Here is a 24,696-nt window from a genome sequence, read left to right on the forward strand (position 1 = left end):
TCAAGATGAGTGAACTCGTCTATCTGTATCGTTTGAAAGAGTCTAAGGAGTATGGATACTATGAGTTGGTACCCTGGGAGAGGAGAGCCAAGATTGTCAAGGGTTTACCTTCGTCCTTCGGGTACTGGAAGTCCAGATTTTCTTTGTGTCTGGAGACGATTTTGAGACTCCCTCTAGTCGAGATTGGGGTGATGTCCCAAGATTGCTTCGTCGGTGGGGGACCCCGACTTTAGGTGCGTCAGTATCCTTTCCTGTAATTTTTACCTTTGTTGGATTTGCTGTTATCGTCATTAACCCCTTTGCCTACTTTGCAGTTAAGAGGAGGCCCAAGCTCAAAAGCAGGCACAAGGATTGTGTTGAAAAGGCAATTGAGTACGCCCAGATGATCGAAAACTAGGACGACCTAGTAGATCTGCGGACGCTTGCCTTTTATCATCTTAGCCCTGACCCATCCCTGTACATTCTGCGGAGTATTGATATCGAAGGAAATAAGAGTAGGCTTTGAGTTCGTCAGTCTCGGTCTTTCTATCTGCATTTGATTCCTTGGTCCTTTTACAAGTGTTTCTTTCTTGCTGAAATGACGACGAAGTTTAACAAAGGTATGTACGAGAAGATGAGGTCCAAGAAGGACGAACCACTGTCCAGTATTGGAAAGAAGGTGGTCTGTGTCAAGGGGAGGGTTTCCTCCGTCACTCCGACTGCCTCTGCAACTCCAATTGTTTCTACCGCTGAGACGACGAGGACGGCTTCCCCTGCCACCTCGGTTGAAGAGATCCCGACTCCCGCTTCCAAAAGGCCACGCACGTCTGATAGGGGGAGAGATGATGGTTGCTCGTCCACTATCTGGGATGACGAGAGGCTGGCAGTGGACAGGGCTCACGGAGTCGTGACTGCGGAGGATCTGCAGGTGTTCTTGGGTTTGCCTCCAAACGAGTTGGTGGGTCGTCACCTCCATAAGCTCGTCTAGGTAACGTGCTTGAGCGAAGTTTTCTATTTCACTATCTATGTTGGTGTTCTAAGGTTAAACTTCTTTGCTCGTTTCCTTCTTCTTGTTGTTTTTTTTTGTTAGGTGTTGGGAGAGAGCATCCATCTTTCCTCGGAGTATCTCGCTCAGGGGGCTAAGGTCGATTCCGCGCTCTCTCGGATAAAGGTCCTGGAGGCAGAGAACTTGAAGTTGAAGAGAGAGTTGATAGCTTCGATGGAGGACGTCAACCACGCTAAGGAGGAGGTCAAGAGATTAAGCGGCAAGCGTAAGGTGGAGCAACAATTGGTTCTGGAGAAGGACGAGCAGCTTGCAGCTGCTAAGGAGAAAATCAAAGTCGTTGCTTCTAGGGCCGTTGAGGGTTTCCAGCAGACCGAGGAGTACAACTCCGTGCTCTTCAGCTGGTATTTCAAAGGGTTTGAGCTCTTGAGGAGATACTGTATCAAACACCCTTCCAGAGTGGATTTTGAGACACTGGATATGGAGGAAGTGGACAAGGAGATTTCTGCTGACGAGGCTGCTCAAGCAACGACCGCTAACGCTCCTGGAGACACTCTTGCCGTTAATACCTCAGTCCCTGAAACCCATGCCCCCGCTGATGACGATGCTACTCCGGACGTTTGATCCTATCACTTAGAAAAATTTCTCCTTTTTTGTTTGTTTTTCTTTTCTTTTCTTTTTTGGGTGCCCGATGTGTTTTGGGCTCAAATTTTGGAACAATTTTAATTTGTTTTTTTTTTTTTTAGAAGAATATTTTTAGCCCAGTGTTTATGGGCTTTTAGATGTAAAAACAAAGGTAATTGCCCGTGGTTTTTGGGCTTTTATAACATCGTATTTTACTTACATATGTTGTACTTGTGTGTGCTTCGAGACTCGTCAACCTCTATGACCCGTTAGCAACTTATATCCATCAAGGTTGGATCTTATCTTTTGGCTCAGCCAGTAATGCACATCCGTCTAGGCAGAATCTTATTACTTTAGCTGTTTTTTTTTTAATCTTTTCGCCTTCGTCAGTAATACACATCCGTCTAGGCGGAATCTTATTACTTAGGCTTTTTTTGTTTTTCGCCTTCGTCAGTAATGCACATCCGTCTACGCGGAATCTTATTACTTAGGCTTTTTTGATTTTCGCCTTCGTTAGTAATGTACATCCGTCTACGCGGAATCTTATTACTTAGGCTTTTTTGTTTTTCACCTTCGTTAGTAATGCACATCCGTCCACGCGGAATCTTATTACTTAGCCATATTGGGTTTCCGGGATTTACTACTAACGAGACCTGTATGAAGACATTAGTTGAATCCTTATTTCATTAATTTTCAGGAATGAGTACATTTTTGTGTTACATCTATCGATGGTATTTCTTCAAGTGCTCAATGTTCCAGGGTCGCAGAAGCCTCTTCCCATCTAGGGTTTCCAAGTGATAGCTGCCTTGCCGGGAGTAGTGGACGATTCTAGAAGGTCCTTCCCACGTAGGACTGAGCTTTCCTTGGGCGAAATTTTTGGTCGTCGTGGTGACCTTGCGCAGGACAAGGTCGCCTATTTCAAGTCGTCTGAGCTTGACCCTCTTGTTGTAGTACTCGGCCATCTTCCGCTGGTACTTCACTGTCTTGCTGGAGGCCTTGTCTCTTATCTCGTCTAGGCAGTCCAGATTGATTCGCAGTTGGTCTTCTTTGTCTTTCTCGCAGAATACTTCTCGCCTGACGCTGGCCACTCCCACCTCGACTGGGCTTACCGCCTCAGTTCCATAAGTGAGCCTGAAAGGTGTTTCTCCCGTTAGGGTTCTTGTCGTTGTTCTGTAGGCCCACAAGTCATTGGGAAATTCTTCCGGCCAGGCGCCCTTCGCTTCATCCAGTCTGGCTTTGATAATCCTGAGCAGTGTTCGGTTAGTCACCTCTGTTTGTCCATTCGCCTGTGGGTGTCCTGGGGAGGAGAATTGGTTCCTGATGCCTAGTCTCGAGCAAAAGTCTTTGAATCCCTCGCTGTCGAACTGCCGCCCGTTATCTGATATAATCGTCCTTGGAATCCTGAACCTACAAATTATATTCTTCCATACGAAGCTACGGATCCGTGCCTCTGTGATAGTTCCTATTGCTTCTATTTTGACCCATTTTGTGAAGTAATCAATAGCAATGAGCAACAACCTTACCTGTCCTTTTCCTAAGGGCAATGGGCCGACGATATTAATTCCCCATTGTGCGAACGGCCACGGGGGGGCTATCGTCGTCAGTTTCTCTGCCGGCAGCCTCTGGACATTCCCGAACCTCTGACACTTATCACACCTCTTGACAAGCTCCGCTGCGTCTACCTGCATGGTTGGCCAGAAATATCTTGTTCGAATGACTTTGCTTACCAGAGATCTGAGCCCAACATAGTCTCCACAAATTCCTTCGTGGACTTCTCAAAGGATGTACTTGGCTTCTTCCTCGTTGACACACTTCAAGTAGGGCATGGAGAAGCCTCTTTTGTATAAGGCGTCATTCAAAATCGTAAATCTAATTGCTTTCATTTTGATCCTCTTGGCCTCTAGGGCGTCGTGAGGGAGGTGCCCATCTTGGAAAAACGACACGATCGGTGCCATCCAACTATTTACGCTTTGGATGGAAAATATTGGGACTTCTTCGATGATAGGGCGTTTCTAAATCTCCATGAGTAATTCCCCGTTCGTCGGTTTTTCTTCTGACGAGGCCATCTTCGCGATCTCATCTGCCGCCATATTCTGGTCTCTTGGGATCCAAACAAATTCCAACTTATCGAACTCCCGGGCTAGATGTTTCATCAGCTTGAGGTACTTCTACATTCTTTACTCTTTTTCCTCATACTCTTCCCTGATCTGCCCTATTGCCAATTTCGAGTTGCTCTGGATGAGCAGGTTCTTAGCCCCAAGTGCTTGCCCGAGTCTCAATCCCGTCAGTATCCCTTCGTACTCGGTCTCATTGTTGGTTGTCGGGAATTTTAGTTGAACTCCATATCTGAGTTTTTCTCCATCAGGGGTGTTTATGATAACCCCTACTCCCCGCCCTTTTTTGGGCTAATGAGCCATCAGTCTGGATTGTCCACTGTTTTGCCTCATCATCGCGGTCGTCATCTTCTAGAAGGGTGAACTCGGCAATGAAATCTGCTAAAGCTTGCGCCTTGATGGCTGTTTTGGGATGGTAATCAATGTCGAACTGGCTAAGTTCGATTGCCCACTGGGCCATTCTCCCTACTGCCTCAGCTTTGTTCATGGATTTTCTGATTGGTTGGTCCGACATTACTAGGATGGGATGTGCTTCGAAGTACGGTTACAGCTTCCGTGAAGCCATTATTAAAGCGAATGCAATCTTCTCAATCCTGGGATACTTGGCTTCTGCTCCCTGGAGGGCTTGACTAATGTGGTAAACTGGAAGCTGCTTCTTATCTTCCTCTCAAATCAGGGCTGCGCTGACGGTCGTGGCTGATGCCGCTAGGTATAGATAAAGGTTTTCTCCTTCCTTCGATGGACTCAAGAGGGGCGGATTGCTCAGGTAACGTTTGAGCTCTTGAAATGCTGCTTCACATTCGTCAGTCCAGGCGAAAGCTTGCTTCAATGTCTTGAAAAAGGGTAAGCATTTGTCCGTTGCTTTGGAGACGAACCTATTGAGTGCAGCAATCCTTCCTGTGAGCTTTTGGACTTCTTTGATGGTCTTCGGCGATGTCATGTTGAGTATTGCTTGTACCTTCTCCAGATTTGCTTCTATCCCTCTCTAGGACACCATGAATCCCAAGAATTTTCCTGAGGCTACCCCAAAAACACACTTACTTAGATTCAGCTTCATCTGATATTTTCTAAGGGTGTCAAATGTCTCTTCCAAATCATCCAGGTGCGTCAATTCCTTTTTTCTCTTGACAAGCATATCATCCACATACACCTCCATGTTTTTGCCAATCTGCTTGCTAAACATCTTGTTTACTAATCTTTGGTATGTTTCCCCTGCGTTCTTCAGTCCAAAGGGCATCACCTTGTAGCAGTAGAGCCCTTGGCTCATGATGAAAGCGGTTTTTTCTTGATCTTCCTCAGCCATCTTTATCTAGTTGTATCCTGAAAAGGTATCCATGAACGTCAGTAGCTTATGCCCGGTCGTAGAATCTACTAGCTGGTCTATCCTAGGCAGGGGGAAACTGTCCTTTGGGCAAGCCTTGTTTAGGTCCGTGAAATCTACACACATTCTCCATTTCCCATTCGTTTTTTTCACCAGCACGACGTTGGCCAGCCACTCGAGATAATAAACCTCCCGAATGAAGCCTGCTTGCAACAACTTGTTAACTTCGTCGGTGATCGCTTGGCTTCGTTCGGGGGCAAAGACTTGTCTTCTTTGTTGGATGGGCTTTCTCCTAGGATCCACGTTCAACTCGTGCTGGATGACCTGGCGTGATATGTCGGACATATCCTCGTGACTCCATGCAAAGACATCCAAGTTTTCCTTGATGAATTGAATGAGTTTCGTCCTCATCTCGGGGCTTAAGGTTGTTCCTATCCTTGTCATCTTGGCAGTCTCTCCCTCGACGAGTTCCACTGCTTCCAAAGCTTCTACTTTGTCTTCTTTTTCCTTCTCGATTGTCCACATGTGGTTTTCCTTCGCAGCCAGTACAGCCTGGTAGCATTCCCTAGCCAAGACCTGATCCCCTTTCACCTCGCCGACATCGTCCTCAGTTGGGAATTTCACCTTTAGGCAGTAGATGGACGTGGCCGCCTTCCACCTGTTAAGCGTAAGTCTCCCAATGATTACATTATATAAAGAGGGGCAATCTACCACTAGGAAGTCCAACTAACGGGTCAGTTGCTTCGGGTAAGTCCCTACTGTGACTTTTAGCGTCACTATGCCTTTGGGGTATACCCTGTCCTCGCTGAAGCTGACAAAGGGGGAGTCAAATGGGCACAATCTCCCAGGATCTAGTTTCAACTGTTGGAAGGCCGGTAAGTACATGATGTCTGCTGAGCTGCCGTTGTCTGCAAGGATCCTTTTGGTGTTGAACCCTTCGATTGTAAGCGTTATAACCAGGGGGTCATTATGTGGCTGCCTTACTCCCCGAGCATCTTCTTCGTTGAAAAACATGTCCTAGTTTGTCCGTTTCTACTTGAATGGGGGTTCCATATGGACGCTATTTACTTGTCTCTGGCATGTTTTCTTGAGGGACTTGTATGATCCCCCCGTGAATGGCCCTCCTGCGATCGTACTTATCTCCCCGATCACATCCTGTGGTGGTTGGGATGGACGGATCTCATTCTTGGACGAGGATTCGCGTTGGCTCTTGTTGCCGTCTCTAAACCTGCTGGACTCTCCCTTCTTCACATACTTCTGCAGTTTTCCTTTTTGTATCAACTCCTCTATCTGTCCTTTCAGGTCTCGGCAATCCTCCGTGTAATGGCCATGACCCTTGTGGAATCGGCAGTATTTGCTCTTGTCACGCACGTTAGGGGACAAATGTAAAGGTCTCGGCCACTGAAGGTAATGTTGATCCTGAATCTGTGTCAAAATTTTGTCAACAGGCTTAATTAGAGGGGTGAATTTTACCGTTCGTGGAGCTTTTTCGTCCTTTCGTTTATCTACGTCACTTCTTCGACGACCTGGACGCTCCCTCTTTTTTCCCCTACGTTCGTCTTCCTTCCTTCTCTCCTTTCTCGGCCTTTCCTCGTCCACTATGGCTGCCAGTGCGTCCTCGGCATTCATGTACTTTTGGGCCTTCAGGAGCATCTTTGCCATCGTCCGAGGCGGATTCTTTGCCAGCGAGACGACGAATTCTCTGGACCTAAGCCCCGCTTTAAATGTCGTCAGTTGTACCTTGTCGTCTGCGTCGTCCACTTCTAGGGTCTCTCGAGTGAAGTGTTTCACGTATGACTGCAAGATCTCCCTTTCCCCTTGCTTAATAGTGAGTAGGTGATCCGCTGGTCTCTTAGGACGTTGCCCTCCGACAAAATGGAGCAAAAAGGCGCTACTTAACTGTTCGAAGCTGTCAATGGATGAAGTGGGCAGTCTCGTGAACCACTCTCTTCCAACTCCCTTCAGCGTAGTAAGGAAGGAACGACACATTATTTCATCAGGGGGCTGTTGAAGGCCCAGTGTCATCTTGAAGGTATTAAGGTGATCTTGGGGATCCTTAAGCCCATCAAAAGGCTCAAGTTGAGGCAACTGAAACTTTGCTGGTACTGGTCGTTCTAAGACTGCCATGGTAAAGGGAGAATCTGTTGCCCTGACCATTCTATCTAGGCTCCGATCCGTCTTTTCCTTGATGGCATTTCTCAATTCGTCCATCTCCTTTCTCATTTCCTGGAGGAGATCAAAATGTTGTTCCTCTGGAGTAATAGTCCTTCGTCAGTCACTTCTCCCGTGGCTATCCCCTTCATCCTCTTGGACAGCTCTTGATCGGTTTTCCTCCTACTGAAGCCTTTGTCTCATCTCCTGATTCTCTCTGGTGAGTTCTTCGACGGTGGCCGCAAGAGCTTGAACTTGCTGAGCCAAGGCCGCTGAATCCTGGTTGGATTCCATCTGGATATCGAAGTTGGTAGGAACTGCGTTTTTGAACCGTAGTACGAGAATGTCATTCCCACAAACGGCGCCAAATTGATGAAGCAAAAGTTCGTCAGTCGTTATGAGTTCATCCAGATAAGGCTGGTCACACTCCTGCGTCACGACGGAAGCAAGAGCTTACTCAAATGGTCACCGGTGTGGTGCCTGCCACAACGCCTCCGATGCCAAAGTTAGTGTGGAAGAAGGTTTATAACAAAAAAAAAAACCAAAAATAGCTCAGTATATCTTGTGACTATGTATGTACCTTGTATTGGCATTGTGAGGGCTTTATATATCCCTTTGGATTCTAGTCGTTGTGGATGGTACTGTGGTGTTAATGTCTTTCTTGATAACGTCTTCAACTGAGTAATGGCATTCAATACGTTTCCAACGGCTTGTCCAGCTAGTTTTGTAACCGTCCGGGACATTATTGGCAGCATTGAATGGTCTTAATCATCCTCGTCAGTAATGCGGATAATCGGTCAGGTTCGTCTATGGAGTCGATCTTGTCTGTGGAGTCGATCTCGTCTGTGTTTGACTTCGTCAGTCCCATCAATATCAATGGCAAGAAGAGCAGCTAGGCTAGCTAGAGTCACCAACAATGGTTGGTTGCCATAGTTTGAATAAGGCAAGATTAAGGGAGATTGTCTCTCCTGTCATCAAACTCTTCCTCTAGAAAGAAGCATCAACAATGTAGAATAGTTGTTATCTTCACATTTATTGTGCCCTAATAACCTCTCATTGTGTTTAATCCGATGTTATATGCTCCCTGATGACCATCCCCCTCCTAAAGCAGGTCAAAATGTTTAGTTGCCCAGTCATTCCTAGATGTCGCCAAATTGGAATGACAAGCATTAAGCCTGCATTTGGACGCAGTATCTAAGCCTGCATTTTTTTTTTTTGTTTTGGAAAACTGCGTTTCAGTGGCTTTGTGTCACACCAGTGGGTTCCGTGCACTATTCATGGGACTCACAAACTTCTTTTTTCAACAACTTTTATTAAAAATTGGTCTTACAGTACTATTCACATATTTAAAAATTATTTTGCTACAGTATTTTCGGTTTTCAATTTTCAACAAAATAAACAGTATCCAAATGAACACTTAGTGAATTCAGGCAGTATCCAAATTGACCAAAAAGATTCAGGTTTTAAGACTCAGATCTTGGGAAGAGAGAGAAATGCCTTCCATGAGTATAAAAAAAAATATACAATTTCATTCCAAAAAATCTCTAATTGACTTTATCATCAGAGTGTCCCCAACTATCTAGTGAATTTTTCGGGAATAAACTAATCTCACAACAAACTCTGTTAGTGTTTATGTAGACAGCAGACGAAAGTACATCATGATTTTTGCGTTCTTCCTAGCTCAAAGAGTCCCCCTTCCAACACAAATAAAAACTTGCCAAAAATAGAAAGAGTTTGGAGTGACACAGATCTATTTAAGTTAAAGAGATGTATTGTAAATTTAGTGAAAATCAAGAAAAAAAAAAATTTAATACCTATCCCTTAACTTGAATTACATAATTTATAGGTGCGTTTATGTTTCTCTCGTTTTAATTATCATCTATGATAAACATGTAACTTGACTATTACCCTTACACTTGTACCTACCACAATTTGCAATTTTTTTAATGCCTCGTGTAAGGTGTTAGAACAATGAGATATTATTGTGAATTTTCGTTGACCTAACATCTCTTTTCTATCTATATATTGTGGTCATAATGGCCTATAATGAAGAGTGTAGTTCCCCTATTATGGTTGGGATTCTCGGCAGCTAATTGCAGATATCTATAATAAGATTCTTTTTAAAATATGGTGCTGAGGCCTCAGTGCTGGCCTTGGTGCTCATGCATAAGCCAGAGGCGCTCTCCAAGCTCAGGCTGTAAGATGGTTTGTGCACTTCTTTTCAACCTGCAGTATGATATATTATTCTGAGTACGTATTATAAGCAATAACCCTGGAATTGGAGAATGATAGTATTGGTCTTTGTTTTTTTTTTTTCTTTTTTTTTTATAAACTAAAAAAATGTTCTCGCACGTGTGGTCACCAACCTTGCCCAGTTAAACTCGAATTCAATATGGCATAAGGCATCTTTGGGTATATTACGGCTATCGATCCATGTCACAGCACAGTGTGTGACTCAAACCAGCACACAGGGACGGAGCCAGGACTTGGAGTTAGGGGGGGCGACTTTGCTGTTAGCTGTGTGCGGTAGCTCCGACCCTTGAGTCTATTTTTTTACTACTAAGGATTTTTGTTAAAAATTTTTTAAATGGCCAAGTAGTTTGTTCTGGGTAAAATATATTGATTGGACTTAATTTTTTTAGTTTTATTATATTGGTAATTTTTATTGTTGAGCTAATTTTTTTTAGTTTTTATATTTTGTTTTAGATTTAATCTATTAATTTTTTATGTACTTTAAAAGGTGAAAAATGCTAAAACTACAAAATTTTTACAAATTGCTAATGTGATAAGTGGTTATTGATATATAAAAAGTTATGCAAGTGTACAAACTAATAAGAATTTGCTACCTTAATAGTTTGTATAAACATTGTAAAAACGTTTTTGGCTATAAGATTACTCTCAAAAGAATTAATGGCATTATTAAGGGGGGCAAAGTGTAATTTTATTGAACAAAATTGTTAAACTTAGTACCTATTAATATAATAATATTTTTATAAAAAAAATTAGGGGGGCCATTGCCCCCCCTAGTCCAATAACAGCTCCGCCCATGCCAGCACACCTACAAGCATCATATGATGCCAGTCCAAGACGCTTACCCACGCACCACATCACATCCCATAGGGTGATAGCATTGGTCTTTGTTGGAGTATCCAACTTGGAGGCGACTCTGATTATTTCTATTGGCCAATTGAACAAGAACAAAATCATTTGAGAAATACAAGAGTTGGACAAATTGAATATATAAGATCAAAGATTGATGCTGATCTTTGGGATGGACGACAGGGTATAATTCCAAAGGCAACCACGTTTTGCTGCAGATATGTCAGAATATGAGCCATTACTCTAACACGTTCTCCTCCAAAATAAATAAATAAATAAATAATGCCAACTTGAGAAAATTGCCACCCACTTAGTGCTTTCGGTAAATAAACACCTTAGCTTGCTGTGTGCAATCAACACTATTCCACAAACCATAGTTGGTCGGTCATTGTATAGTCCACCATGCGTCGGTCGTTGTATAGTCCACCATGCGTCGGTCATTTAAATTAGTAATATTCCACAAAGTGAGGTAGGAATAAGTAATAACAATAATTTAGTATAGTACGAGAAATTAATCATCACCCTTAGCGAATATCTTAATTTATCCTCTTCTTTTTGAGATTTATATTTGATTCACCCCTAATGTTTATCCTTTCAAAAGCTTGTGGAAACTGATAATATAATATCTCTCTCTCTCTCTCTCTCTCTCTCTCTCTCTATATATATATATATATATATATATATATATATATATATATATCTCTCTCTCTATATAACTAAAACCTCTGAAACTCTCACAATTTTTTACGGCACAATATTTAAATAAAATTATCATTTTATTTAAATAAAGTTATTTTTTTTTAGTTTAAACTTAATTAAGAGTGAAACTCTATCTCTCTAACAAGTCCAACTTAAACTCAAACTCATCATTATCATTTTTTTAAATAAAATTATGTTTATTTAATAAAAACTTAACAAGGAGTGGAACTCTATCTCTCTAACAAGTCCAACTTAAACTTAAACTCAAACGTTGATAATCTATATAAAAATAAAAATTATGATAGGACTAAAAAAAAAAAGACTAACGTTGAAATTTTTACTAATTATTTTTTTTTATTCTACATGGCAGATAAAACATCTCTATTTTTTTGGAGAAAAATCAAAGATGCAACATATGCATTTTATTTAAATAAAATTATTTTTGTTTAGTTCAAACTTAATTAGGAATGAAGCTCTATCTCTCTAACAAGTCCAACCTAAACTCAAACTCATCATTATTAATTTTTTTTAAATAAAATTATGTTTATTTAATAAAAACTTAACAAGGAGTGAAACTTTATCTCTCTAACAAGTCCAACTTAAACTTAAACTCAAACGTTGATAATCTATATAAAAACAAAAATTATGATAGGACTAAAAAAAAAAAGACAAACATTGAAATTTCTACTAATTATTTTTTTATATTGTATATGACAGATAAAGCATCTCTATTTTTTTGGAGAAAAATCAAATATGCAACATATGTCTTTCAGCCTAAGGAATGATAAATTTTTATTTGGTTTGTTATATATAAATTTGTTGAATTTGGTTTGATTCTAAAGTAGAATTTGGAGATTCTATAAATTTTGAAGTTTTAAATCTTGGGGTTTTTGGTATTTGCGTCTCAGTAAGTTGATTTTAACTCTTCACCTTAAATGTTTTTCATTTAGGTTCATGTGATTTTTTGTTTTCTTATTAAAAGCTATGAATTTTGGTTGATTAATTATTTTTTTGGATTAATTTCACTTAATTATTTGTTTGAATTCAACATAAAAGATAATGGAATTAGGTGTATAATTTTGATATTGTTCCACGTTTTGAATTGTCGATATTGTTATTACTATGAGAAAGTTATATTACTACTCAAAATTGAAAATTGGTGTGTCTTCCTCATATCATGGTCTTTGTTTATATATTTGCAGTTTATATTAGTTTTGTTTGTGTGTGTGTGTGTGTGTGTGTAACTATTGAGAGCTTTGCTTTATTAATTTAAGAACTGCTCAATGTTAGACAACACTTCTAAACTATGGAAAAGTAAAGAAATTAAATATTTCTTCATTTTTTTTAAAATACTAACTAGCAAAATATCTATTTACTCATTGTTAGATTTTTTCTTTTTTTCAAGGTCAATAGGTTTTCTGTGAATCACACGAGTTAGCGACTAGTTTATTTATATATAGAAGATTTAAGTTAGCAAAAAGTGAATTTTTTTTATTTTTTATTACTTAAATAATGTTGTGTAACATTTTCTTCTTAAAGAATTCAATAAGTTAATTACACAATTTATCAAAAAAAAAGTTAATTACACAAAAGTTTCACGACTATTTAGATAGTATAAGAGATGGACTCAAGATTAGTTAGAGAGAGCTAGAGTATAAGAAAAAGAAAAAATTACTCCAAATAGACATCCATAGAGTATTAAGAAATTATAAATACATAAAATCATTGATCTTAATACATTAAGATGCAATCATCAACCAACAAAGACAAAAAAACACAAAATAATATTGTTTTTTAATACTAGGCTAGTTAGGATTTTTATTTTTTTGAAGTTAGAGTATTTACAGAAGCACCTCAAAAAGTTATTTTATTTTTTTTACCATCTCACTTTACAATACACCCAACATTACATATTTTATTTTTTTACCACTTCATTTAAAATAATACAAAAAACTCATTAAAATAATAAAGGAAAAGAGACAATTTGAGTTTTTTAATTGAAGGAAGAGAGATAATCTTAATAAAATATTATATTTTATTTTTGTTGGGGACATACTTTTATGTAATTGGCATATCTTTTGACAAAACGCAATTTACTTGTATTTAGGTATATTTAGGTAGGTTCAAGATGATCATTACAAGTGGTTAAATTGAAGACATGAAGATTACTCAAGAAAAGTACAAATCTGCGAGTCTCGACACCTCTTTGACAAAAGCTCGATTTGTTGAGATTCATTAAAGCTCAACAGATGTCTCGATCTATCGAGCTTACGGGATTCAATCTATAGCCAGTAACGTTTTTATTCTAAAAGACTATTTGTTTATGGGTTTGTATAATTTTTATTGGACTAGGAAAGCCCAAGGTTTGTGTAAATCTATTTGGAATAGGAGAGCCCATTAAGCTCCTATTTAAAGGAGGTGGAAAAAGAAAAATTTAACCCTAGAGAGCTTCATAAGGTTTTCTTTTTGAAACCCTAGCCTCCTCCTACAGAAGAAAGAGTTCTTGCTGTGTTTCTTATACGCCTTTAGGTCCTGTAACTAAGCAAAGTCTCTTACACCAACACTGAAGATTTTATTAGTGTTTTTATGTGAAGCTGCTGCAAATCAACTACAACAATCAAAGGGTTACTATAGAGTTAGGCACGTACTTGGATTCGTACAAAGGAGTAAGTCACGTACTGAAATTCGCGCATCAGATTGGTTACTTACGTACTGGGAGCTGTGCATTGAAAATGAGAGATTGCCACTACAGAACAAGTCCAATTGGGTATTGGAGTAAGGGTTCAACTGTAGGTTGGTAGAAACTACTGAGATTCTTTTACTTGTAACCACTTGTTGTGATAATAGTGGATTCTAGGGAGTGATGACCTTAAAATTACCCAGTGGGGTTTTTGCCTTGGAAGTTTTCTCCATTCGTAAACAAATTACCGTGTCAATTTATTTTCTGCTGTACTTTAGTTATTTGGTGATTTGTTTGTGCTAACCACGCATTTGCATATTAAATTGGTTAATTAATTAAACTTAGCTAATTAATTAATTAATCCATCACAAGGGGTCAATACGTTTTTGGCCTATTAATTTTTAACAACTTGCTACAGTCAACTGGTATTTATACCAATTCACTGTAGTTGCAAAAAATTAGCTTTAACTTCTCCAGTAACGCATGATTTTTTGGTTCTTTGGTGGTAGAATAGTTTTTTTTGCTAAAATACAATCATCACCGTGAATGATTTTATTGTTTTTGTTATGTTTTTGGGTTGGATAACTGCTAACTGGGCTAGGCTGGTTGGAGAGGAGGGGGACTTAAGGTTTTGGAAGAGAGACGTCCAAACTACAAAAATGAAAAATATAATAAGTAAAAAAAAAATTGGGCTAATAGGGGCTGAGCTCCCCCTCCCCCCTTGGGAACATTATAGTTTTCTCAACAAAATATATATATATATATATATATATATATATATATATATATTATAATTAGTATATGATAAAAATAGTGTTAGCATAGATTTATGTGCAAGTGACAAAGCACCGGTCATAACTTGTTATTTTAACAAATTGTGAAAAAAATATATGTATATTCCTTATATTACTTAAGTTTCAATATTTTGAAAAATACTTAAAATAGTACTAATTTTATAACAAAATTATTGATAATGATTATGATTGGTGTTATATCACATATTATATAAAATTTTTAATTACTTTTATCTTGTATTAAAAATTTATAAGATTAATATAGTATAACATTTACAAAAACCCTAATATTACTGTTCATATTTCATATGGCTAATCATTAAGGAAGGAAACTTTATTTTATTTTTGTTTTTATTTTTATTTTTATTTTTTGATGAGAAGGAAGGAAACTTTATTTAGTTATTAAAAAAATTAATAAGAAGTGCACACGTTATAATCGAGTAATTGCTTTATCAGTACTTTTTTTAATATTAAAAGTTTGCTATATCGAGTCTAACTTGTCTTGTACCGGCTACACAACACATCATATCAGCCTTACTAGTTATTATTTTCTTTTATAAAAATGATTCTTGTAAATATGTTTTAAACTGCACTGTGATGCACGTTTCTTTTTACCAAAGTTAATTGGTCATAAGTATGAATCATTGTAATGCCACCAATTACAACATAAATATATATATATATATATAAATATATATCAAATTATATCTATGCCAAGGAATCACTATAGATGCTCACTTCTTCAAGAATTTTCCTCAATTAAAATATTAGTATATAACAGAAAGCATTGCGTTTATCAAAAATAACAGAAAGCATTGCTAAACTAATCCTGAAATATCCTCTAATACAGATACAACGTGTCCCTATTCCCATCCTCATCAAGTGCTAGCTTTAAAATACTATAAGTTATAACATCATAAGATTGTTGTTTATGCTTGAAGCAATTAATATTAGTATTTTTCAACAATAATATGCTACACAACCAATGTAGGTTTTTCTCTCATATAGTAATTGCCTTCAGTGGATTAACTTTAACAAGGAAAGCAAGAGAGCTATTGAAATTGGGACACCATGATTATTTAGTAGATACAGTATTAATAAAACAAGGTTTTCATTATTCTAATAAGCAACTTGCGTAGATCACGGATTATATTTTTTAAGGTAATATCTCAACTGTTGTGTGTTGTGATTTTTAAGGTGTTTGTTTATAATAACCTTTACGTTCTTTATAGTTTATAACCTTTACAAAAGTTAGAGAGAGAAAGAGAGAATCAAGTCTACCATATAGATGAATAGATACAGTGGAGCCCAAAAAAATCCACCAAAGGGATATCGTGGAGTGTACAAAGTAAAAGCCCAAAAGATAAAGAGAAAAATTAAAATTAATAAAGCTAAACAACTAAAAGAAAAGACTGAACTACAGAAATTCTTCTAGTTATGGTTTGAACTTGAAGTTTCTTTCGATCTTTGATTAATTTTACTTTGCCTAGGAGTAGGTAACAACACCATTGAAGAAGATTCATGCCACTTTTTAGGTATATATACCTGCTTTCTTGGAAATTCACTTCATTGGAGGATAAAATAGGTTCTAGATGGACACATACTTCTAACCATATACGTAAGGGGTTCATATCATAATCTTAGAAGAAGCTTTATTTTCCTAGTTAAATCTAAAATTATTTTTCATTATTCATCACAATTCACAAACAATGAAATCATTATTTTAATTAATATTAATATTAATATTAATATATATATATACATACATATATATATATATATATATATATATATATATATATATATATATATATATGGTCAAATGATAATCTTCCCCGCCCTCTTTTGGAAATAAAGTTTTGATTCTTTGATAGGTTCACATTGTGTAAGGGATAAGATGTTTAGACTTTCTAGCACAAGGATTGAAGTTAGATAATATCGATAAAAGTAATACTACTATTATTAACTTAACTACATAATTAAGTAAAAGAATACAAACAAAATATTCAAAACTAATGTGATACCGACTTGGCGAACACCTCTCAGCCATGCAAACTCCTATAAATGTTTCTCCACACATCATTTTTGGTTCTTCTTTTTCAAATATGGTGATAGAGAGAATTTCAAGTAATAAGACTGGTCCTAAATTGTTTCAATTTGATTGATATTAACTAGTTTTTCATAATTACGTACGTGGAATGTGCTGACAATGACAATTTCATACATATCTGATGATCATATATGTATGGCCAATAAACAAAAGTCTACTACTTTGAAAACCATTTTCAACTTTTGGCATAATTCATTAATTCTCCCTGGATTTCGGCAGCATCTCCGTACAGCCTACTATTTTCACTGTAGATGCTACCTTCCTTCCGATGTTTCCTTCCGAATAAATTGAGTTCTACATACATGATGCCTTTTCATTTCCTATGTTGTAATGAAATTTTGAAGGAAAAAATAAAGGTTAGAATAGAACCTCTATAGAATAAACTCAATAAAAATATAATGTACAACCTCCATTTACACCCTTGGCCACATCATCACTCTTTACAAGAATTCTCATTTACATACAATATTCCTTTTAAATTTTGTATTTTTAATACAAACAAACAACCGAGGACAACCCAATTGAGAAAGAGAGAAAGAGAGAGGAAATATGAGTAGAGACTATAAAGTTCAGTGATCTGACTTGATTTTGAAGAGAGGGTCCGAGGCAGGTGACACATTGTTTTGCTAAGGAATCTTTTCACATGCGACTACCACTTGGACCCTCTCTTCAAAATTAAGTGGCAATCAATATTTCTCCTACTCTCTCCTTTTGAATAAATATTGATTTTCAAAATTTTCTTTTGTTTTTTTTTAAAGGTAAATATTAACGGTAAGAGATTTTTTTGTATATGGGCGAGCAAATATTGATCTTTGAAGAATGATGATGTGGTATTTGAGGGTGTAAAAGGAAGGTGTTATACCAAGTCTTCTTTGAATTTATTCTCAAATCTATAATTACGTACCACTTAAGATTGGATGAACTTTTATTTTTGTTCTTAAATTTTACTTTTATTATTATTATTATTATTATTATTATTATTATTATTATTATTATTTTAGTCTTTAAATTTTAATATTTTTTTTATCAAATTGGTTATTCTATATCTATCCATTTCCATCTATAAAACCACGACTCTTCATATATGTGATACGATGTCATTTTTTAGACTTGTAGTTTTATAGATGACAACGAATGGAAAGACCAACTTGATAGAAGTCTTAAAATTTAAGGCTAACATAATTTTTTTTTTTAAATGAAAATGGAAATGACAATTCTCCAAATATAAAAGGTGTAATTATGAATTTGGCAAAAAAGTTAAAAATGTGCTATAAGACAATCAACCTCAATCCACTATGACCTCACTTCAAATCGCAGTCGTTTATCTTGTTGATAAGGCACTAGATGGATGGTGGTTTGAACAACAAACTATGTTCATTCATTTTTTATTTTATTATATCACTGTAGACCTAAAAAAAAAAGTTATTAAAAAGAAAAAGAAAAAAAAAGGACAATAGAAATTGCATTTGAGTTTCATTTGATGTTCATTTGTCATGCATTTACTCCTCATTTGATGCCTATTTAAGAGACCAAGACTACGCAGAACTCAGGAACAAAGGTTAGTAGGGTGGCATCTAAAGGGTTGCTAATTTACTCTCCTAAAGCTCCTCAACACTAATCTTTCTAGCCTCTCTCTATAAACTTCTAATCAAACCTACATCCAATAATCTCAACAAAACACACATAATGGCCCCTGAAGTGCCTGTAGATGTGTTCAAAGGCACAAACAAGGTCTCTACTACGTTTAACAACGGCTACTCTAAGGGGGCCTTCATAACATTTTTGGCTGGTAATGGAGACTATGTCAAGGGGGTTGTTGGTTTGGCTAAGGGTTTGCGCAAAGTCAAAAGTGCATACCCTTTAGTTGTTGCAATGTTACCTGACGTGCCTGAGGAGCATCGTGAGATCTTGAGGTCTCAAGGTTGCATCCTCCGCGAGATCGAGCCTATTTACCCACCTGAGAATGAAGTTCAATTTGCTATGGCTTACTATGTCATCAACTACTCCAAACTTCGTATTTGGAATGTAAGTTATATGTTAAAACTGGTTACATAAATGCTTTTAACATGAATAGTGTTAACATGAATAGTGCTAATGAATGATGGTCATGCATCCATTGGTTGCTAGCTATATAGTAGTATGAAATTTTTTGAGAGACAATATTGCTTTATGACTTTTTTAATTTGTTTGTATTTGTATATATAACAAAGACCTATTTATATACTAGCAACCTGTGTGTGTGTAATAGAGATCTCATTCCAAATAGAGGATAAGAATTCAAAACTCTTGAATGGTCAGGATGATACTACGAAATACATGTGTTATGATGGATTTTGATTGCTCCTATAAATTTTTTTATCCTAAATAAATTGAAGAAATCTTACTCTTACTCTTGAAAATAAATAAATGAATAAAATCTAGACTATACGTTATATATGAAGCCTACCTCATTTATTCAATCCTGTTTTTTATTTTTTGTTTTTTTATTTTTTTATTTTTTTATTTTTTTATTTTTTTATTTTTTTTAGATATATCAATGACAAAAATTATATTCGAGTGTAGCTAGGCTTATCATAAGGCACTGAGCCTGACTTGTTTGTTTTTGAGTTTTTTTTTTTTTTTTTTTTTAAATGTGAAGTTCAAAACACTAATCCCTATTTCATGTACTGCATATGCATATACAATACATGTTTGCACATTCATATGACTACGTACACATATCTATTTGATCATAACCGAAAGTTGTGTATGGTATAATTTGCAGTTTGAGGAGTACAAGAAGATGATATATTTGGATGCTGATATTCAAGTGTTTGAAAACATAGACCACCTGTTTGACACACCAGACGGCTACTTCTATGCCACCATGGACTGTTTTTGCGAGAAGACATGGAGCCATTCACTGCAATTCAAAGTTGGGTACTGCCAACAGTGCCCTGATAGGGTGCCATGGCCTATTGACATGGGTTCTCCACCTCCCTTGTACTTTAATGCTGGCATGTTCGTTTTTAACCCTAGCCGTTCGACTTTTGACAAGCTTCTTGAGGTCCTCTATGCCACTCCGGTTACACCCTTCGCAGAGCAAGTAAGTTCTTATTTTTATAGTAATAATCATTAATTGGTTTTCCAATTTGTTGGTTTTCATGTTGTATATGGATTTTCTAAACTTATTATATATATGGTAAAATTTATGATATCTTTCATATTACTCATTTAACAATCGATTTTTTCATAGCTTGTTAAAGTATTAAGTGTATCTTTTGAAGTTTCATTAAAGTAGTTAGTTGTGATTTAAGCAATATCAGTTTTACATAAGCTTATCACAAACATATTTTTTGTTATTCAACAATCACAATAAATTAGGTTAATAGTCTTTAAAAAAAATTGTTATAAAAATAGTTTCTCACCATGGATCATCTTGTAGCTTTCATGCTCTAGGAAGAATATGATGGCAACTATAGGGGTGTGAATCATGTGGTGCATTTTATTATGATTTTTTTTTTTTTTGCTTGCAGATGCATTTTATTTTCATAACAGTAGCAGTGACTTCAATTGCACTATTTGATATTAATATCACAATTATCATTACTATCACTATCAATTTGGAAAAAGAATCAAGGAAAAGTGAAAAGCTAGCAAGATATGGTACGGTACTTATGTATATTATTTACTGCTCCAAATATTGGGTAAAGAAATATTATTAAAAGTCTTGTTGTGTACACACATGACAGGATTTCCTGAATATGTTCTTTGAGAAAGTGTACAAGCCCCTCCCTCTGGTATTCAACCTTGTTCTTGCTATGTTATGGCGCCATCCTGAGAACATAGACGTTAATAAAGTCAAGGTGGCTCACTACTGTGCTGCTGTAAGTACTCTTTTTCATTCATAATTTGTGAAATCTAATATCACACATAAGATAGAATTTAAAATAAAATAAAACATGTGCATGTATAAGATAAATGATATTTGATATTTTTTGTTAACCTTCTCCATTATGTTTCACGTAAAATAGGGATCAAAACCATGGAGGTACACTGGCAAGGAAGCTAACATGGACAGGGAGGACATCAAGATGTTGGTGAAAAAATGGTGGGATATTTTTAACGATGAATCCCTTGATTTCAAGGGTGAAAACCCAGTTTCAGAGGAAGAGACATTCTCAAAGTCATCCATTATGGCTTCCATGCCTGAGCCCACCATTTCCTATATTCCTGCTCCCACTGCTGCTTGAGTGTTAACTAATAAAAAGAGAGAACTGTTGGAAGTTAGTGTAATCCCATCTTTTCTTTCACTTTTTTTTTTTTTTGGTCTTCCCTATTTTATACTTTTTCTAGGCTACTTGGCCTTTCTTTGTTGTGAGAGTTCACATAAAATACATATATGAAGCTACTTAATATATGTGACCTTATTAATATCATAAGAAGTATCTCTACTTCTAGTTGAAACTTGAAAGAATGTATAACTTTTGTCTTGATTGTATATCAAGAACTTTTATTAAGAGTCTTTCATGTATTACATGTATATTCTGAATGTGATGTATATGCAAGCATCTCTCTCTCTCCCTTTCCAACTTTATTATTCTTTTCTTTAATTCTAGAACATAGTGTTTGTAATGACATGGTCACACTTGCTTTGGATATCATCCGGTTATTACATAAGTACAATTGTCGGCAAATCTAATATCGCATCTTATCTGTGCTTTATTCTCATTCCAAAAGTTAAATGTATTAAAATAATTATTAAATTCATTCCGCTTAAGAACTTTTTTGAATTGAGGGGGAGAGTAAACGAGAGTCAAATGTGATCAATCATTATTAAGAAAAATTTGCACATGTATGAGTTGATCATTTGATAAACAAGTGATTCTAAGATTATTGAAGATAGAGGTTTAGCTATATACACTTGAAATGGGTGAAAAAAGTCCATTTTCATTAGTAACTTAATTAGTTTTAAACCTGATAGGGAATATTTTCACCATCTCAAAATTTGTCTCACACCCTATAGTTGTCAAGGACTAAAATATCATCAGACTCAATAGCATCGCCAATCACTCAAGGAAGTATCAGGCCTCCCACGTGTCTGGTGATGCCAATGGCAACGGTCAAACCTTTACCCGTCTAGTACTTCATGTGTCTAACAAATCTCCCTTAACTAACAATCCTTCATACTTAGCTCCTCGCCATTTTCATGTCCTCCACTCAAGTATCTTCACATGAAAAGAACTTGCACATCAAGCCCAAAGATCCTTCTACATATTCGTATCTTCTAAACATGGAAAGTTAAGCACAAGGATCTCAGATCATTAACTTCATACTCTCCCCATAAGAAAAGAGTTTATATTCACAGGATCTTAATTAGTTCTATATCACTATATAAGCATTGTGCCCCTCTTCTCCAAGGTATGTAAAATTTCCTAACTCTCATACTTTGAGTTATTAGAGATCATTTAATCACTTGCTTAACCTTTGAACGGTTTTTGGCCGACTCCCCACTGGTGCTCTCTTTAATTAGATTCTTCACCTTTCATTTTTTAGGTGTCCGGCCTAGTCACTATGTGTGTAGACAATTGACTTACTGACAATTTTGTGCATCATAAAAACTTGACAAAATTAGACAAAAAACTATTAAGCTATCTAAATCTTAAAGGAAAAGGTTGATATAGATAGAAGAATTCCTTAACCCCGTGGAAAAAGACACATTCAGGAGTTAATTAAGTATCTTAAGATAAGCTTGAATTTTTGTCAAAAAAAGAAAAAAAGATATGCTTGAATTTCGTATGAGTTAGAATTCACGGAATTGAAGATTCTTCTATTGTTCAAAGAGGAAAATCGGGTGTCAATATCTGTGACGCGATGCCAAAGTCACTATTAGTGTAACAAAGGGCAACTCAATAGAGAAGAAAAATATGCATTGGCGACTTCCTGCCACTTCTTTGTTCCCCACTCAGAGAAAGAAAGGACAAATACCTTTTTGGCTTACAAATTACAAATACTCCATGTATGGTTGAGAAGTGAGAACTGTGTTACCATACACGTGGCAGCTTTATGATGGGTTTGGACGATTATGTCAAATACCATCACCATCAGCCAATCACCCTTGTATTGGATTTTTGCTAGGTGATAGATTCCCAAACGAGCCAGCCCATTCCAGATACTCACATCATGATTACTATATTAGTCAAAGCAAACCCATAGCTTATTGAGACATTAAGCCACTTGAGCGTAGGTCATGGGTAATAAAACAAATCCCCAATATTTTGTGAAAGGCAATAATTAGCGGGGCAAAGAAAAAGAAAAAGAAAAGAAAAGGAAATTCGATGTTTGACCCCCACTTTATAAGCAATATTAGAAAAAAGGTGTGAAGTTTGGGCAATTCTTGAGCTTTAGGCCTATAGCCAGTACAAAACTTGAGGCTCGAGCAATTTATGACCTTTAAGCTTAGGATAAATCTTGTACCATAAAAAATGTCACGGAAAAAGCCGGGTTCAATGTGGCTTTCTGAGAGTTGGGTAGCACTTTTTCACGTGGACCCAGGTACCACATGACTTTTTTTGTAGGATAAATCTTGTGCCACAAAAAATGGCACAGAAAAAACTACAACTCGCCATGTAGCAAGTTGTAACTTTTTCCATGCTATTTTTTGTGGCACTAGAAGGACTCTTAAGCTTATAGCTAGAGATCATGTAACCTTTTTTATTTAATTATTTTTAGTTTGAATCAAGTAGACATCCCAAATTCACACGGTTTGAACAATTTACGACTTTTATGGCTTGTTTGGATTGAGAGAGATGAAAAGGGAGTAGAGTAGAGTTGGCAAAAAATTAGCTTAGCTTACCTTTATTACCTTTTTAACTAAACATGTCTTTTTATTTTAAATATATAATTATAACTAGTAATGAGTTTTAATCTTCATATTTTATTTAGTCATCCACGCATAAAAATCTCACATCAAAACAAAATGAGATTTTTTTTTTTTTTTAAGAAGTAAGCCAAATCTGTAAAAAAAAAAAAAAAAAAAAAAAAAAAAAAAAAAAAAAAAAAAAAAAAATTTACTTTAGAAGAGAAGACTAGAAGATTCCACAACAATCTTATTTTTTTTATTGAAAAAAAAATCATCTGTTATATGACAATGACAAACAATTAAACTATAGCCGTGTCGACAATATGGTTCTGAACAATCACTCCACCAATTGTTTAATATACTTTTCAAATTAACCACCTCAATTCCAAACCAAAAAAATCAGAAGTTGGACCCACTCAAGGTCATAATGCCATGCTCTATTGAATTTTCAGAAACTTCATGGACGGGCAAAGCAAGCCATAATATAGTTCACATCCATAAGCATCCACATTAGGGAAGCCATTTACTATTTGACTCTACTACTAATTTATTTATTTTACTTTTTAACTTTACCAAACGCTCAACATCAGTAGTTTTATTTTAATTTTTAACACAATAAAATAACACTAGTTTTATTACACGCGTTTTACGCGTGTGATGAAGATTTTTTTTAGCCAAAAGAAAAAACTGTGTTTTTATTTTATATATATATAATTTTTATACTCTATGTTTAAGTAGAGACAAAATTAAAGGACAATTCAGTAAAAATGCAATTCTAACTCTCACTAAAACATTACCTAAAAAATAGAACAACTCTCCTATTAATTTTTAAATTTATTTATTCACTTATAAATTAAATTTTCAAAATAAAAATTATATATATAAAATAAAATAAAAACAGTTTTTTTTTTCTACAAAATACCACTTAAAAAAAAAGTTTCATCACATGCGCGATTTATCTATACTATTTTGGGGTCATGGATTTTGGGATTTAACCAAGAGCATGTGGTTTTGGCCGAGAAGTATGGGTGGTCCGAGTCTGAGGAGTACTATCTCCTCGGATAAAACTAAATGCAAATCTAGTATAGATCCTAATGATCAAGGATGACCTTTCAGAAAGTTCTAATGATAGCAACGAGCACCATGAATGTACAAGAGGGATAAAGACTCAAAAATATCTAAGAAGAAGCTGCTACAACCACATTAATAAGAAAGTGACCTCTAAACAGTATTATAACAACCTTACAGCCACCCCAAAAGACTTTTAGAAGGGGCTGATGG

General features: G+C 36.2%; 2 protein-coding genes across 3 annotated transcripts; one reads left to right on the forward strand and one right to left on the reverse strand.

The window, feature by feature from the left end:
• Positions 1-6,073: 6,073 nt before the first annotated feature.
• Positions 6,074-7,264, reverse strand: LOC142629070 (uncharacterized). The gene has a single exon (XM_075803060.1). The coding sequence runs from the start codon at positions 7,262-7,264 to the stop codon at positions 6,074-6,076; it is 1,191 nt and encodes a 396-aa protein (XP_075659175.1).
• A 10,744-nt stretch (positions 7,265-18,008) lies between these two features.
• LOC142628265 (galactinol synthase 1-like) lies at positions 18,009-21,145 on the forward strand. 2 transcript variants are annotated; one of them, XR_012843008.1, is made up of 5 exons: positions 18,117-18,599; positions 19,339-19,659; positions 20,090-20,219; positions 20,306-20,440; positions 20,588-21,145. XR_012843008.1 is itself a non-coding variant. In XM_075802341.1 (4 exons), the coding sequence occupies exons 1-4, from the start codon at positions 18,261-18,263 to the stop codon at positions 20,804-20,806; spliced, it is 1,014 nt and encodes a 337-aa protein (XP_075658456.1). In that variant the 5' UTR covers positions 18,009-18,260; the 3' UTR covers positions 20,807-21,145. The 2 variants fall into 2 exon arrangements, 1 of the variants encoding a protein (XP_075658456.1); XM_075802341.1 differs by lacking the exon at positions 20,090-20,219 and having other exon boundaries at positions 18,009-18,599.
• The last annotated feature ends 3,551 nt before the right edge of the window (positions 21,146-24,696 follow it).

This window comes from Castanea sativa, chromosome 3, assembly GCF_040712315.1.
Source record: "Castanea sativa cultivar Marrone di Chiusa Pesio chromosome 3, ASM4071231v1".
NCBI lineage: Eukaryota > Viridiplantae > Streptophyta > Magnoliopsida > Fagales > Fagaceae > Castanea > Castanea sativa.

Coding starts and splice junctions, on each gene's coding strand:
- LOC142629070 (XM_075803060.1), bottom strand. CDS start 7,264: ATGAGAAAGGAGATGGACGAATTGAGAAATGCCATCAAGGAAAAGACG.
- LOC142628265 (XM_075802341.1), top strand. CDS start 18,261: ATGGCCCCTGAAGTGCCTGTAGATGTGTTCAAAGGCACAAACAAGGTC. Junction 18,600..19,338: donor CCAAACTTCGTATTTGGAAT/GTAAGTTATATG, acceptor TATAATTTGCAG/TTTGAGGAGTACAAGAAGAT. Junction 20,441..20,587: donor TGGCTCACTACTGTGCTGCT/GTAAGTACTCTT, acceptor CACGTAAAATAG/GGATCAAAACCATGGAGGTA.